The sequence below is a fragment of the Staurois parvus genome, unplaced genomic scaffold (assembly GCF_062004578.1).
Source record: "Staurois parvus isolate SC_StPar_1 unplaced genomic scaffold, SC_StPar_1.0 ptg000758l, whole genome shotgun sequence".
NCBI lineage: Eukaryota > Metazoa > Chordata > Amphibia > Anura > Ranidae > Staurois > Staurois parvus.
Window position 1 is genome coordinate 385,560 of NW_028318554.1, and position 12,873 is coordinate 398,432.

The 12,873-nt window shown below is 40.1% G+C and overlaps 1 protein-coding gene across 2 annotated transcripts in view; it reads left to right on the plus strand.

Moving 5' to 3' along the window:
* CLCN1 (chloride voltage-gated channel 1) overlaps positions 1–12,873 on the plus strand; it is a 244,992-nt gene that overhangs the window by 188,023 nt on the left and 44,096 nt on the right. For both annotated transcript variants that reach the window (XM_089654357.1, XM_089654356.1), the window contains exon 15: positions 171–384. In XM_089654357.1, coding sequence (XP_089510483.1) covers positions 171–384 — 214 coding nt within the window. The remainder of the gene's footprint in view (positions 1–170; positions 385–12,873) is intronic.

A 12,873-nucleotide genomic window follows, 5' to 3' on the forward strand; every position in this document is an offset into this window, starting at 1 on the left:
GTAACTTCAGCTGCTCATATCTCTGAATCTGTTCATTGATACGCAGTATGCACTAACCTCTGCCTCAGCCCAGAATTCCCACTTTACACAGTTTTGCTTCACAGTGATATTTATTATATTTTTCATCATATTTTCACTTTGTTACAAGTCATTTATTTCTCCTCTTTCAGGAGCGGCCGCACTTACGGGAGCCGTCACCCACACCGTCTCCACCGCCGTTATCTGCTTCGAGCTGACCGGTCAGATATCGCACATCCTCCCCATGCTGTTCTCTGTCATCATGGCCAATGTGGTGGCACAAAACCTACAACCCAGCCTGTACGATTCCATCATCCAGACAAAGCGGCTGCCGTACTTGCCGGACCTGTCCGGCTGCTCCGTCAGGTGAGCTGGAAGGGGCTGTGTTGTTGCTGTCTTAATTGCCAAATGAGTTGTCATTCTGCCAGACTTGTGATCCAGGAACCTCCAGTAGAGGGCAGCCTGGTGACCTCACCTGTTGCTTGCTAAAGTTTAGCGATCCAGTTTGGTCACTGACCCGCCCCCAGTCTGCTGTTCAATGAATGTGGCCAGGCGCCTTCATCCCAATTGCCTTTCATGTGGCCCTTGGGGCCACAAGAAGAAAAGATGATTATTTTTACTCATCCTGTGGTAGTTCTGTGTTGACTTCCTCCTCCACAAACCCCGAACTTACTAATTAGGTATGAGGGCATGCATTTCCAGGACAGTAGGCTCCAACGCAGGAACCTTATGATGGTGGTGCAGGAGGGGTTGGTCTTCCCACATGGAAGAAAAATATATTTGAAATATAACAATTTTGGCCATACTCAATATATTTCAAAATATATTTCAATGTATATATATATATATATATATATATATATATATATATATATGTGTATATATATATATGTATATATGTGTATATATATATTTATATATGTGTATATATATATATAATATATATTTGAAATACTACAATGTTGGCCATATTCAATATATTTCAAAATATATTCCAATAAATAAATATAAATAAAAAAAAAAAAATATATATATATATATATATAAAAAAATAAATATATATATATATATATATATATATATATATATATATATATATATATATATATATACTGTATGTTGAAATGCATTATTATTACAAAATATATGAAAAATATTTTTTAAAACACATTTTCAAATATAGTGTATGTCTTTAAATATACAAATCTAAAGTTTTGGAATGCATTTACAAATATATGTTAAAATTACTTTTTTTATTATTATTATTATTATTATACAGGATTTATATCGCGCCAACAGTTTGCTCAGCGCTTTACAATATAATGGAAGACAATACAGCAACAATACAGTTCAATCCAAGAGGGATAGGAGGGCCCTGATCCTGGGAGCTTACAATACAGGAGGGAGGGGCTAGTGGTACTAAAGGTATAAACTGTGGGGGATGGACATGTTAAAAAACATCTGAAGAATATATTTTTTAAAATATATTCCTTAGATTTTGTTTTTTAACATATAAAAAAAGTCATTTTAACATATATTTTTACATATATTTGTAAATGCATTCCAAAAATGTAGATTTGTATTTTTAAAGACATACAGTATATTTGAAATGTATTTTTAAAAATATTTTTCATATATTTTGTGATAAAAACACATTTCAACATGAAGTATATATATAAATTAGTGGTTAGCACTTCTGCCTTGCAGTAATTGGGACATGGGTTCAATTCCCAACCATGGTGCCTCCTGCATGGAGTTTGCATGTTCTCCCTGTGTTCGCGTGGGTTTCCTCTGGGTACTCCGGTTTCCTCCCACACTCCAAAGACATGCTGGTAGGTTAATTGGCTCCTGTCTTAATTGTCCTAACTTCATCCCTGGCCATGCGGGATCTCCTGCATGGTAGGGGTTGGGGAAAGACCTGGCAACCTTCCCTGTAAAAATAATTTCTAAGAGAATTCATGAAAAAAGTCGCTTACAAGTGACGGTCCATGCAATCGCCAAGGGTCAGATACAACTGAATGGATAGATAGATACATATATATTTATATTTATTGAAATATATTGAATACGGGCAAAATTGTAGTATTTCAAATATATGTCAATATATTTGGGAAGAATATTTTTAAAATATATTTCAATAAATTTTTCTTCCATGTGGGAACAGTGCTAACCACATACCCACCATCCCCCAATGCCTTCTTCTGGGTGATGTTGACATTCTACACTGATTTCACTTGTTAGCCAGAGCTGCTTGATATGAAGACAATTGGTGTTTTTACGGCCTGGAGAAAAAATTGACAGTTTGCATAGATGACAAACAAAGCAAAAGTGAAGAGAGAGTGGGTGGAAGTGAAAGTAACAGGTGACAGTGCAGTACATAGACTCTGCCATTCCCTCTCTAGTACGCCTGTCATTGGGGACTGTGGTGCTCCACGGACAGCTTCAACTGAGTGCTGTGTTCTCTGACAACACTCAGCCAATGGGCTGAGATGAAATGATGAAAGCAGGTCTCTCATTCCTGGAAAGTCATTATGATGTACCCCAGCTCTGCGGGACCCTCATCCTTTAATTAGACGTTTCCCCACTGGTCTTCAGCCTGAAGGAATTGTTTCATCTGTCTATAACTAGTGGGAATGGATTTCCAAGATGTGTCATTGTGGAGTGCGGACGTGTAAGATGTTTAAAGGGAAATATCTCACTAAAGCTGGCTACACACGAAGAGAAATTTGATTACATTTTTTTTGTTTTAAGAACTTTCGTTTGATTTTCTAATCATTAGTTGGATCAAAATGTCCATTTTCAACCGTAGTGATGAGAACATTTGAAAGAGAAGGATGGAAAATTTTTCTGGAATGAATGTATTTCTAACAGAAGCATAAAACAAATATTGGTGCTGCTATCCATTTATTCCAACAGTGTGTGCTATTTTCATTCCGTAAAGTTCAGTTCAATGACATTTGTTAAGCTGTCGAATGTACGAAGAATTTTCAGACAAAGTATACAAATTTTTGTTCGAATTTCCTTATGAATTTTCATTCAAAAATCTACTACTGTATAGCCAGCGTAACCCCTTCATGCCTAAGGGTAAAACAAATCTTAAAGCCCAAGTAAAATTTTACAACTTTGACATGTGGTAGTAAACCTGTACATATCATCACAACTGCTTTGTATATCCAGGTGAATTACAGTAAAGGAAATAAGTATTTGATATTGAATGTTTGCCCACTCACAAAGAAATGATCAGTCTAACAATCGAATGGTAGGTGTATTGTAACACCGAGACAGAATAGCAACAAAAAATTCAAAAGAAATGCATGTCTAACAAATGATGACTGATTTGCATGTTCATGAGGGAAATAAGTATTTGATCTCAGGGGATCAAATACTTATTTCTTTCACTGTACTTATTTCCTTCACTGTATACCTTGTTTTTTTCAGGGCAAATTGGGCTTTCATATGGTGGTAAATGGTAATGGATATCTCCTGATTTTTTTTTTATTATCAAAGGAAAATTAGCCAAAAATAGTAAACAAATATTTTTTTAATTTAGCCGTGTGTTTCTTGTTACTACCATAACCTACCACCAAAGAATAACCCACAATAAATTTTCCAGCTCTTGATGATCGCAGCGATACCATATATGTGTATGTTTGTTGCTTGTACCCAGGGGCGGACTGACCATTTGAGCACTAGGGCACTGCCCGAGGGCCCGGGGTCAGTAGGGGGCCCCATGAGATGCCCCTGGTACCTTTCATTGGCTTTTTCATAGGTTTTTTGGGCATGGGCAAGGACACAGGGGCCCCATGATCCCCTATTGCCCGGGGGCCCCATGAGTTGTCAGTCCGCCCCTGCTTGTACCTGTACTACAGCCTGGAAACAATAGTGTGCATTTTGTTTTTTTGTTGTTTTACCTAAAACAAACTGATACTGATAAAGGGGCGGACTGACCATTTGGAAACTCGGGCACTGCCCGAGGGTTCGGGGTCAGTAGGGGGCCCCATGAGATGCCCCTGATACCTTTTTCATAGGCTTTTTTGAGTTTGGGCAAGGACACAGGGGCCCCATGACCCCCTATTGCCCGGGGGCCCCATGAGTTGTCAGTCCGCCCCTGTTTAACCACTTCCAGTCCGGACACATTTACCCCCTTCCTGCCCAGGCCAATCTTCAGCTTTCAGCGCTATCACACTTTGAATGACATTTGTGCGGTTATGCAACACTGTACCCATATGAATTTTTTTAGCATTTTTTTGAGACAGATAAAACTTTATTTTGGTGGTATTTATTCACCACTGGGATTTTTTTTTTTTTGCTATATAAATGAAAGTCCAAAAATTTTGAAAAAAAGTGTTTTTCTTATAACATTTTGCAAATAAATAATCTTTCTTCATAAATATTGGGCAAAATGTATTCAGTTATCTTTTTAGTAAAAAAAAATAACCCAAATTAGTTTATAACCAAAAATTAAAATTTTTCAAAAAACGTTTTACATTTTTATTTTATTTTTTTTATGTTATTTATGTTTTTTTTAACATACTGTCACCCTAGCAGTACAGTGTCACCATAGTGACACTGCACTACTTGTGGGGGGCAATGAAGATTTTTTTTTTACACTGATTGCTTTTACACCCATAAAGGCTGTAAAAGCAATCATTTCTCCTTCTCTCTGGCTTCATTCTTGCACCGGATCGCGGTGCCACACGCTCCCAGGGAGTGCGCACAGGCTAAAATAGCGGGCGCCGTTTATGAACGGCAACTCGCTCCTGCACTGCCTCCGTCCGGCCATTTATATACATGGGCCGGACGGGAAGTGGTTAAAAGAAAAAAAAAACCTGACCTTTGACCCTGACCTTGACATTTGACCCTGACCAAAACACTAACCCTGGCACTGAACTAGATTAAACCTTTATCTATGTATTTTGTCTTTATTTTTAATTTTATTTATTTTTTAAATCTTTTATTTTTATAAACAGTTGTTTTTTTCCCTCTCTTCAAGGAGAGAGAGAGATACTATGTATTTCTCTCCTCCAATTCAGAGAGAAAAACCAAGGGGGGCGGGCTTCACCTTGACTGATCACTGTGATAGCCAATCAGAGGCTATCACAGCGAGGCCCCAGGCTATCACAGCGGCCCCACGGAAAAAAACCCAGTTCTGTGAGGCCGCAGACCTGTGTGACGTCGGCATCAAGGGGTTAATAATACTTACTAGTTGTCCCGTACCTGTATGAGGAGCTCAAGATGATGATGGTGACCGTCCAAGCACTCCGGGAGGTTGAGACAAGGACTGCTAGGGCAATGGAAAGGTGCAGGTATCAAGAAGCTGTAACTGTGGACTTGAACTTCAGAGAGCTGCTGTCAGGTAAGCAGAGGTGCAATCATGAGGACTCCCCAAATGCATACAGTCCAGTAGAGAGCAGAGGATGATGAGGGTGGCCATCCAAGCACCCCCGGAGGTTGAAACAAAGACTGCTAGGGCAATGGAAAGGTGCAAGTGCCAAGAAGCTTGAACTGTAGACTTGAACTTCAGAGAGCTGCTGTCAGGTAAGCAGAGGTGCAATCATGAGGACACCCCAAATGCATCCGGTCCAGTAGAAAGCAGAGGATGATGAGGGTGGCCATCCAAGCACCCATGGAAGTTGAGACAAGGACTACTAGGGCAATGGAAAGGTGCAGGTGCCAAGAAGCTGGAACTGTAGGCTTGAACTTCAGAGAACTGCTGTCAGGTAAGCAGAGGTGGAATCATGAGGACACCCCAAATGCATCCAGTCCAGTAGAGAGCAGAGCTGGGTCACAAGCCCAGTTTGGTAACAGTTGGACAGTAAGGCACCAAGTCAAGAGCAGGATCAAGGTCAGAGACGGGCAGAGGTTGGCAAAGTGCAGACAATGAGATTCGGAATCAATAGGCAAAATCTTGGTCAAGAGTCCAGGTGGGTAACACAAGTAGGCAGTAGACATAATCCAGAGGCAGATGAAAGCCTGGCAAGCAATGGAGTCAAGCAGGATTCAGGATCAAGGACAACAGAGATACAAGCTGAAAGACCATCCAGGAATGATCCCATGCAGGGCTCAGGTGTAAATAGCCCACTAGGTGCCAGCTTCTGTGGTGGACGTGCCTGTTCATCCTTGTGTGCACCATTGTGCATGTGTTCCTGTGTGTGTACACATTCCGATACACTTCGTTAGGCTCCCATGTTCATGTGTATAAACAGGAGCATGATCCCTATGGCACCTCTGATGCTGACTCGATGCTCCTGACACTAGTACTGAGAAACGGAATTTGACTAATTTCACTTTGCTGACATTTCTGTTAAATTTCTGGTGTTTTGCAAAAATGTTGCCATTTTAACAAAATCTAATAGGGAAGCAAATGTAAGGTGGTTTAAGTAGGGATTTTAAGGTCTTCCAGCAGTTGCTGGGAGTTTTGGGGTTTTTTTTTATTATATGTTGGTGTAATATGTTGTTATTTAACTCCTTCACACCTAAGGGTAAAACAAATCTTAATGCCTAAGCACAATTTTGCAACTTTGACATGTGTTAGTAAAACCGTACATATCATCACAACTACTTTGTACATCCAGGTGGATTATACCGCGTTTTGTTTTCAGGACAAATTGGGCTTTCATTTGGTGGTAAATGGTAATGGATATCTCCTGATTTTTTTTTTTTATTATTATGAAAGGAAAACTGGCCCAAAATAGTAAAAAAAAAATATTTTTTTTAAATTTAGCTGTGTGTTTGTTTCTTATTACTACCATAACCTACCACCAAAGAGCAACCCAAAATAAATTCTCCAGCTCTTGGCGATTGCAGCGATACCATATATATGTATGTTATTTGTTGTTTGTACCCGTAGTACAGCCCAGAAACAATAGTGCGCATTTTGTTTGTTTTTTTTTTACCTAAAACACACTGACACTGATACCAAATTGAAAAAAACAAAAAAAAATCCTGACTTTTGACCCTGACCTTTTGACCCTGACCTTTTGATCTTGACCCAAACACTTACCCTGGCACTGAACTAGATCAAACCGTGATCTAGGTATTTTTTCTTTTATTTTTTAATATTTATTTATCTTTTGCCTTTTTTTTTACAAACATTTTTTCCCTCTATGCCAGGAGTTAGATGGATATACAATACCTCCATTCATAGAGAGAAAAAAAAAACCCAAGGGGGCCGGGCTGTACAGTGACTGATCACTGTGATAGCCGATCGGAGGCTATCACAGCAATTATGTGATCCGGAATCAGGAGTCCCGGGACCCGGAATTGGGAGTTTCAAGTCCTGATCGTTAGAACGGGACCCGGGTCTCTCAGTGACACCCCGGTCTTTCTGCTGGGAGCGTGTCGTGCGGTAATATATATAAATATATATATATATATAGATAGAAATATATTTAGATTTTTTTTAACATATAAAAAAAGTAATTTTAACATATATTTTTACATATATTTGTAAATGCATTCCAAAAATGTAGTAACTGTGGGGGATGGATATGTTAAAAAAAACTGAAGAATATATTTTTAAAAAATATATATTTTTAAAAATATATTTTTTAAAATATATTCTTCAGATTTTTTTAACATATAAAAAAAGTAATTTTAACATATATTTGTAAATGCATTCCAAAAATGTAGATTTGTATTTTTAAAGACATACAGTATATTGGAAAATGTATTTTTAAAAATATTTTTCATATAGTTTGTAATAAAAACGCATTTCAACATACAGTGTATGTGTGTGTATATGTGTATATATATATATATATATATATATATATATATATATTTATATAGCTACACATATACATGTATATGTGCGTGTGTGTGTATGTATATACAGTATATATATATAAATATATTTTTGAAATATATTGCATATGGCCAAAACTGTAGCATTTCAAATAAATGTCAATATATTTGGGAAGAATATTTTTTAGATATATTTCAAATCTATTTTTCTTCCATGTGTGTATATACTGTACATTTCATCCTTATATCTAGCTGTTTTCTTGGAGTTTTTTGGATTTAGTGTAGAGTGGGGGTAGGAGAGGGAGGGAGACGTAAGCGTTTGGACCAGCTAATCTGCTTTGCAACATTGGCAAAATGAGGATGCTTGCATTACGGGCTACGCGTTTCCCTGCGGGTCAGGAAAGCGCACAACTTGTGCATGCGTTCGTGACATGCAAAGATCTAAACCTAGCCTTATGTACATTTCATTTTCATATCTAGCTGTTTGCACGCAGTTTATCGGATTAAATGTAGAGTGGGGGAGGGGGAAGGAGGGGAAAGTGTTCGGACCTGCTAAGACGCTTTTCAACAACAGGGACAGCTTGCATTACATACATTTGTTCTTGGTGTCACCCGCTGCACACTGCTGTTGGCACGAAGAACTAATGTACTGACATTTACCTATCGAGCAGCCGAATCACAAATATCTAATAAGACTAATTAGCTAACAATCCGTATTCAGGAACAGTGTGAGGTTTATAGTCTCCACAAGCAATTAGTGTGAGTACAATGATTTTATAACATCCCATGGGACTGATGGATATGCTGTGAAATTCTTTGACTGCTTAAGGTGGCCATACATGTATTGATTTTTGATCGATCTAGGTATGAGTGATCGCAAACAAGCGATTCATCATCAAAGAAAACATTGTGTGATGCAACATCGCCTAGCAAAATTAAATGGGCCAAATGCACATGACATGATAAAAAAATGGTTATCATGAACCACGCTTAGTAGGCTGGAAAGCCAGAGGCGATTAGTACAGCCTATCATAATTAGTCTGGAGGAATACACATCTGTCAGACTGGTGTCAGTGACCTATACTACTAACGTACAGAATGGCTGGCCAGAGTAATGGTGTATTCAATTCCATAAATCATGCTATGATGGTGTTACATTAATAACAAATGTTTACAAAAATGTGTGAAGGCCAGGGGCGACCCTAAGCAGGTGCGGGGGGTGCGCGCCACACCGGGTGACACTGAACCCACTCCACGAAAAGGCAAGTTTTAAAGCAAGCCAACGATCCCCGCAGTATGGATCGGATCTGCGGATGGAACATAATGGATTGGAGTCTGCAGATCTGATCCATCCTGCGGGGATCGTCGGCTTGCAACCTATACGAGGTGAACTGATCTCTCCACGAACTCCACGAAATGGTAAGTTTTAAAGCAAGCCGTCGATCCCTGCAGGATGGATCGGATCTGCAGATCGAGCATAATGGATCGGATTCCGATCCATTATGCTACCTTTTCATGGAGAGATCAGTTAACCCCGTATAGGTTGAAAGCGATCCCTGCAGGATGGATCGGATCTGCCGATTGGGGAGGATAATGGATCGGACTCCGATCCATTATGCTCAGTCCGCAGATTCGATCCATCCTGCGGGGATTGTCGGAGGGGGTGTCAGCAAGTGTTACCGCACCGGTTAACATCAACCCTAGGGATGCCCCTGGTGAAGGCTAAAGGTTTTTTACCTAAATGCATTCTTGCATTAAGGTAAAATACCTTTAGGTGCCCCCCCATCCCCCCTAAATACTTTACTGAGCCCAATTTTGATGTAGCACCGTGCCTGAAAGCGGCGGCGCTGCTACATAGTTACATAGTTAGTCTGGCTGAAAAAAGACAAAATTCCATCCAGTTCAACCATTAAAAGAAAAAAAAAGTTATAATCATATCCTGAATGGGAGTGACTTTATAATTATCAATAAGCTGCTGCACTTTCAGGGTTCTAGTGAGGAAAGTGGCAGGGTCTGCATCCCTTTAGACGTGGTTTCCCTTCGGGAGTATCTCACAAAAAAATTACATTTTTTTTGCAGGGGATGCCCAAAATCTGATTGTATCTTAGTGCAGACTTCTGGGAAAATCATTTTTGTTGCAGGGGATGCCCAAAATCTGATTGTATCTTAGTGCCAACTTCTGGGAAAATCAGTGAGCCAATCACATAAGCAGGGAATGACATGTCTGGGGAAGGCAAGAGGAACCAGGAGCACTGGTGAGGAACCCAAGAAGAGGAGGAGCGGGGCTGCTCTGTGCAATGGCTGTACAAGGGTCGTGTATCAGTGAGCGGACGTACGCAGCTGCAGCAAGTGTCTTTAAAGACTGTATGTCTGTTTGTATAGGTCACTAACTCCAATCTGGCAGATGTGTATTCCTCCAGACTATGTACAATAGGATGTATTAAATGTATTTGGCTTTTCAGCCTACTAAGCACTGTTTTTGCCATGTGTGAAGGGGCTGATTAACAGGCTGTGCAGATCCTGAAATGCCTAAATGGGATTTACAATGGCCTTCATGTCTCCAGCTGATCTGCGTTCTACTGTGAGGATTCCCACATGAAAGAAAAATATATTTTAAATATATTTTAAAAATGTTCTGCCAAAATATCTTGACATATATTTGAAATACTACAATTTTGGCCGTATTCGATACATTTAAAAAAAAAAAAAATAATTATATATATATATATATATATATATATATATATACTGTATGTTGAAATGCGGTTTTTATATATTATGAAATATATGAAAAATATTTTTAAAAATACATTATCAAATATACTGTATGTCTTTAAAAATACCTATAATCTACATTTTTGGAATGCATTTACAAATATATGTAAAAATATATGTTAAAATTACTTTTTTATATGTTAAAAAAATATATTTTATAATACAGTATATAAAAAACACATTTCAACATACAGTGTTTATATATATATATATATATTCCAAAAATTCAGATTAAATGTATTTTTAAAGACATTCTGTATACTTGAAAATGTATTTTTAAAAATATTTTTCATATATTTTGTAATATATAAAAACCGCATTTCAACATACAGTGTGTATATATATATATATATATATATATATAATATATTTATTGAAATGTATTGAATACGGCCAAAATTTTAGTATTTCAAATATATGTCAATATATTTGGGAAGAATGTTTTTAAAATATATTTAAAATATATTTTTCTTCCATGTGGGTTTTTAGTCGTGTCTGTGGCTTTTGGCATTGTTGGCATTTTCTACAGGATAGATATCAGATTTAAATCTACATGTTTTGTCACAGACTTGCACATTTTGGAGAAATGAGAACAGCACTGTGCACAGCATGACTTACCCCTTCTCCTGCTCTGTATGAGGTCATCAGACCTCATTACCATCACAAAGTCAAAGGTCAAAGAATGCAAAACTGTGAAATGTGTTGTGCTCATTTGTCAGAGGTAGCTGAATAGGGATCTTTGGTGATGAGGCTGTGGTATTTTCTTTAGTATTTTATTTAGAGCAGCAAAAACTGTGTTTATTTTTTGATTACAGGTTCTTATATAGCACCATCAAGTTATGAAGTGTTTTACATATATCGTAATCATTTACCTCAGTCCCTAACCCTCAAGGGGTGTACAGTCTAAGGTCCCTAACTTACATTCATACATACACATACTAGGGACAATTTAGACAGGAACCAAGTAACCTACCATGTCTTTGGAGTGTGGGAGGAAACTGGCGTATCCAGAGGAAACCAAGGTTGGGTGCTAAGAGCATGGGGAGGTTCGCAGTTGCAGGCATAGAGCTCAGAGCTGGAAGAGAGAATGAGGGGCACTAGCTGTCAAATGGGGGTACACTTCTGCAGGTTTGAGGTTCTAGCCAGAGGAAGGAGATGGAATGGAAGTATGGAGAAGTTTGCACAGGCTGAGTGAGAGGGGGTACAAGAATGGTGGTGGGTGCAGCCATGGAAGTGAGAAGGGGATTTGAAGCCATCAGTGTTTTGGGGTGCTTTGTGCAAATATGGGGTGAGAAATGGGTCTGTGGGTGAGGCAGTGGCAGTGATGGTGCTGGTATGTTGGGGAGATTTGGGTGGCATGTGCTTGGTGCAAGCAAAGAGTTGCAGATACAGTTGTGAGAAAGGGAGGTACAGGAAGAAGGGTGTAGGCTTGGTGTGGGAAGGGGGCCACAGGTGGGAAATGTGGAGGTGGGTTGAAGCATTGGGGTCAGTTGGAAAGAGAAGGTCCTGAAGGGAGGTTGGGGGTGCAGGCTTTGTGATGAGAGCTGAAAGGTAGTATGCAGTCACCATGTGAGAGCAGTGAGGGGGGCTGTAGGCAATTGATGTGGGTAGGGAGGCTGTTGCAGTGCACTGGTGAGAGCTGGTGGGGGCATTGGGGCATGCATGGGTGCAGTGGTGAGAGCTGGTGGGGGCATTGGGGCATGCATGGGTGCAGTGGTGAGAGGCATTGGGGCATGCACGGGTGCAGTGGTAAGAGCTGGTGGGGCACTGGGGCATGCATGGGTGCAGTGGTAAGAGCTGGTGGGGGCATTGGGGCATGCACGGGTGCAGTGGTAAGAGCTGGTGGGGGCATTGGGGCATGCACGGTGCAGTGGTGAAAGAGAGAAGTGTGATGTAGATGTGTAGGTGAGATTGTGGGAAGCATGGACAGGTGAAGTGGTGAGAGGTGGGATACAGATGCAGTGGTGCAAGATGGAGTTCAGACATGTTGGGTGGTGTGAGAAGGGGGTTACAGGCATGCTGAGTGCTAAAAGAAGGGGGCTGCAGGCATGATTGGTGCTGAAGGAAAGGGGCTGCAGGCATGGTGGGTTCTGAAGGAAAGGGGCTACGGGCATGGTGGGTGCTAAAGGAAAGGGGCTGCAGGCAGGGTGGGTGCTGAAGGAAATGGGTTGCAGGCATGGTGGGTGCTGAAGGAAGGGGGTTGCAGGCATGGTGGTTGCTGAAGGAAGGGGGTTGCAGGCATGGTGGGTGCTGAAGGAAGGGGGTTGCAGGCATGGTGGGTGCTGAAGGAAGGGGGGTTGCAGGCATGGTGGGTGCTGAAGGAAGGGGGTTGCA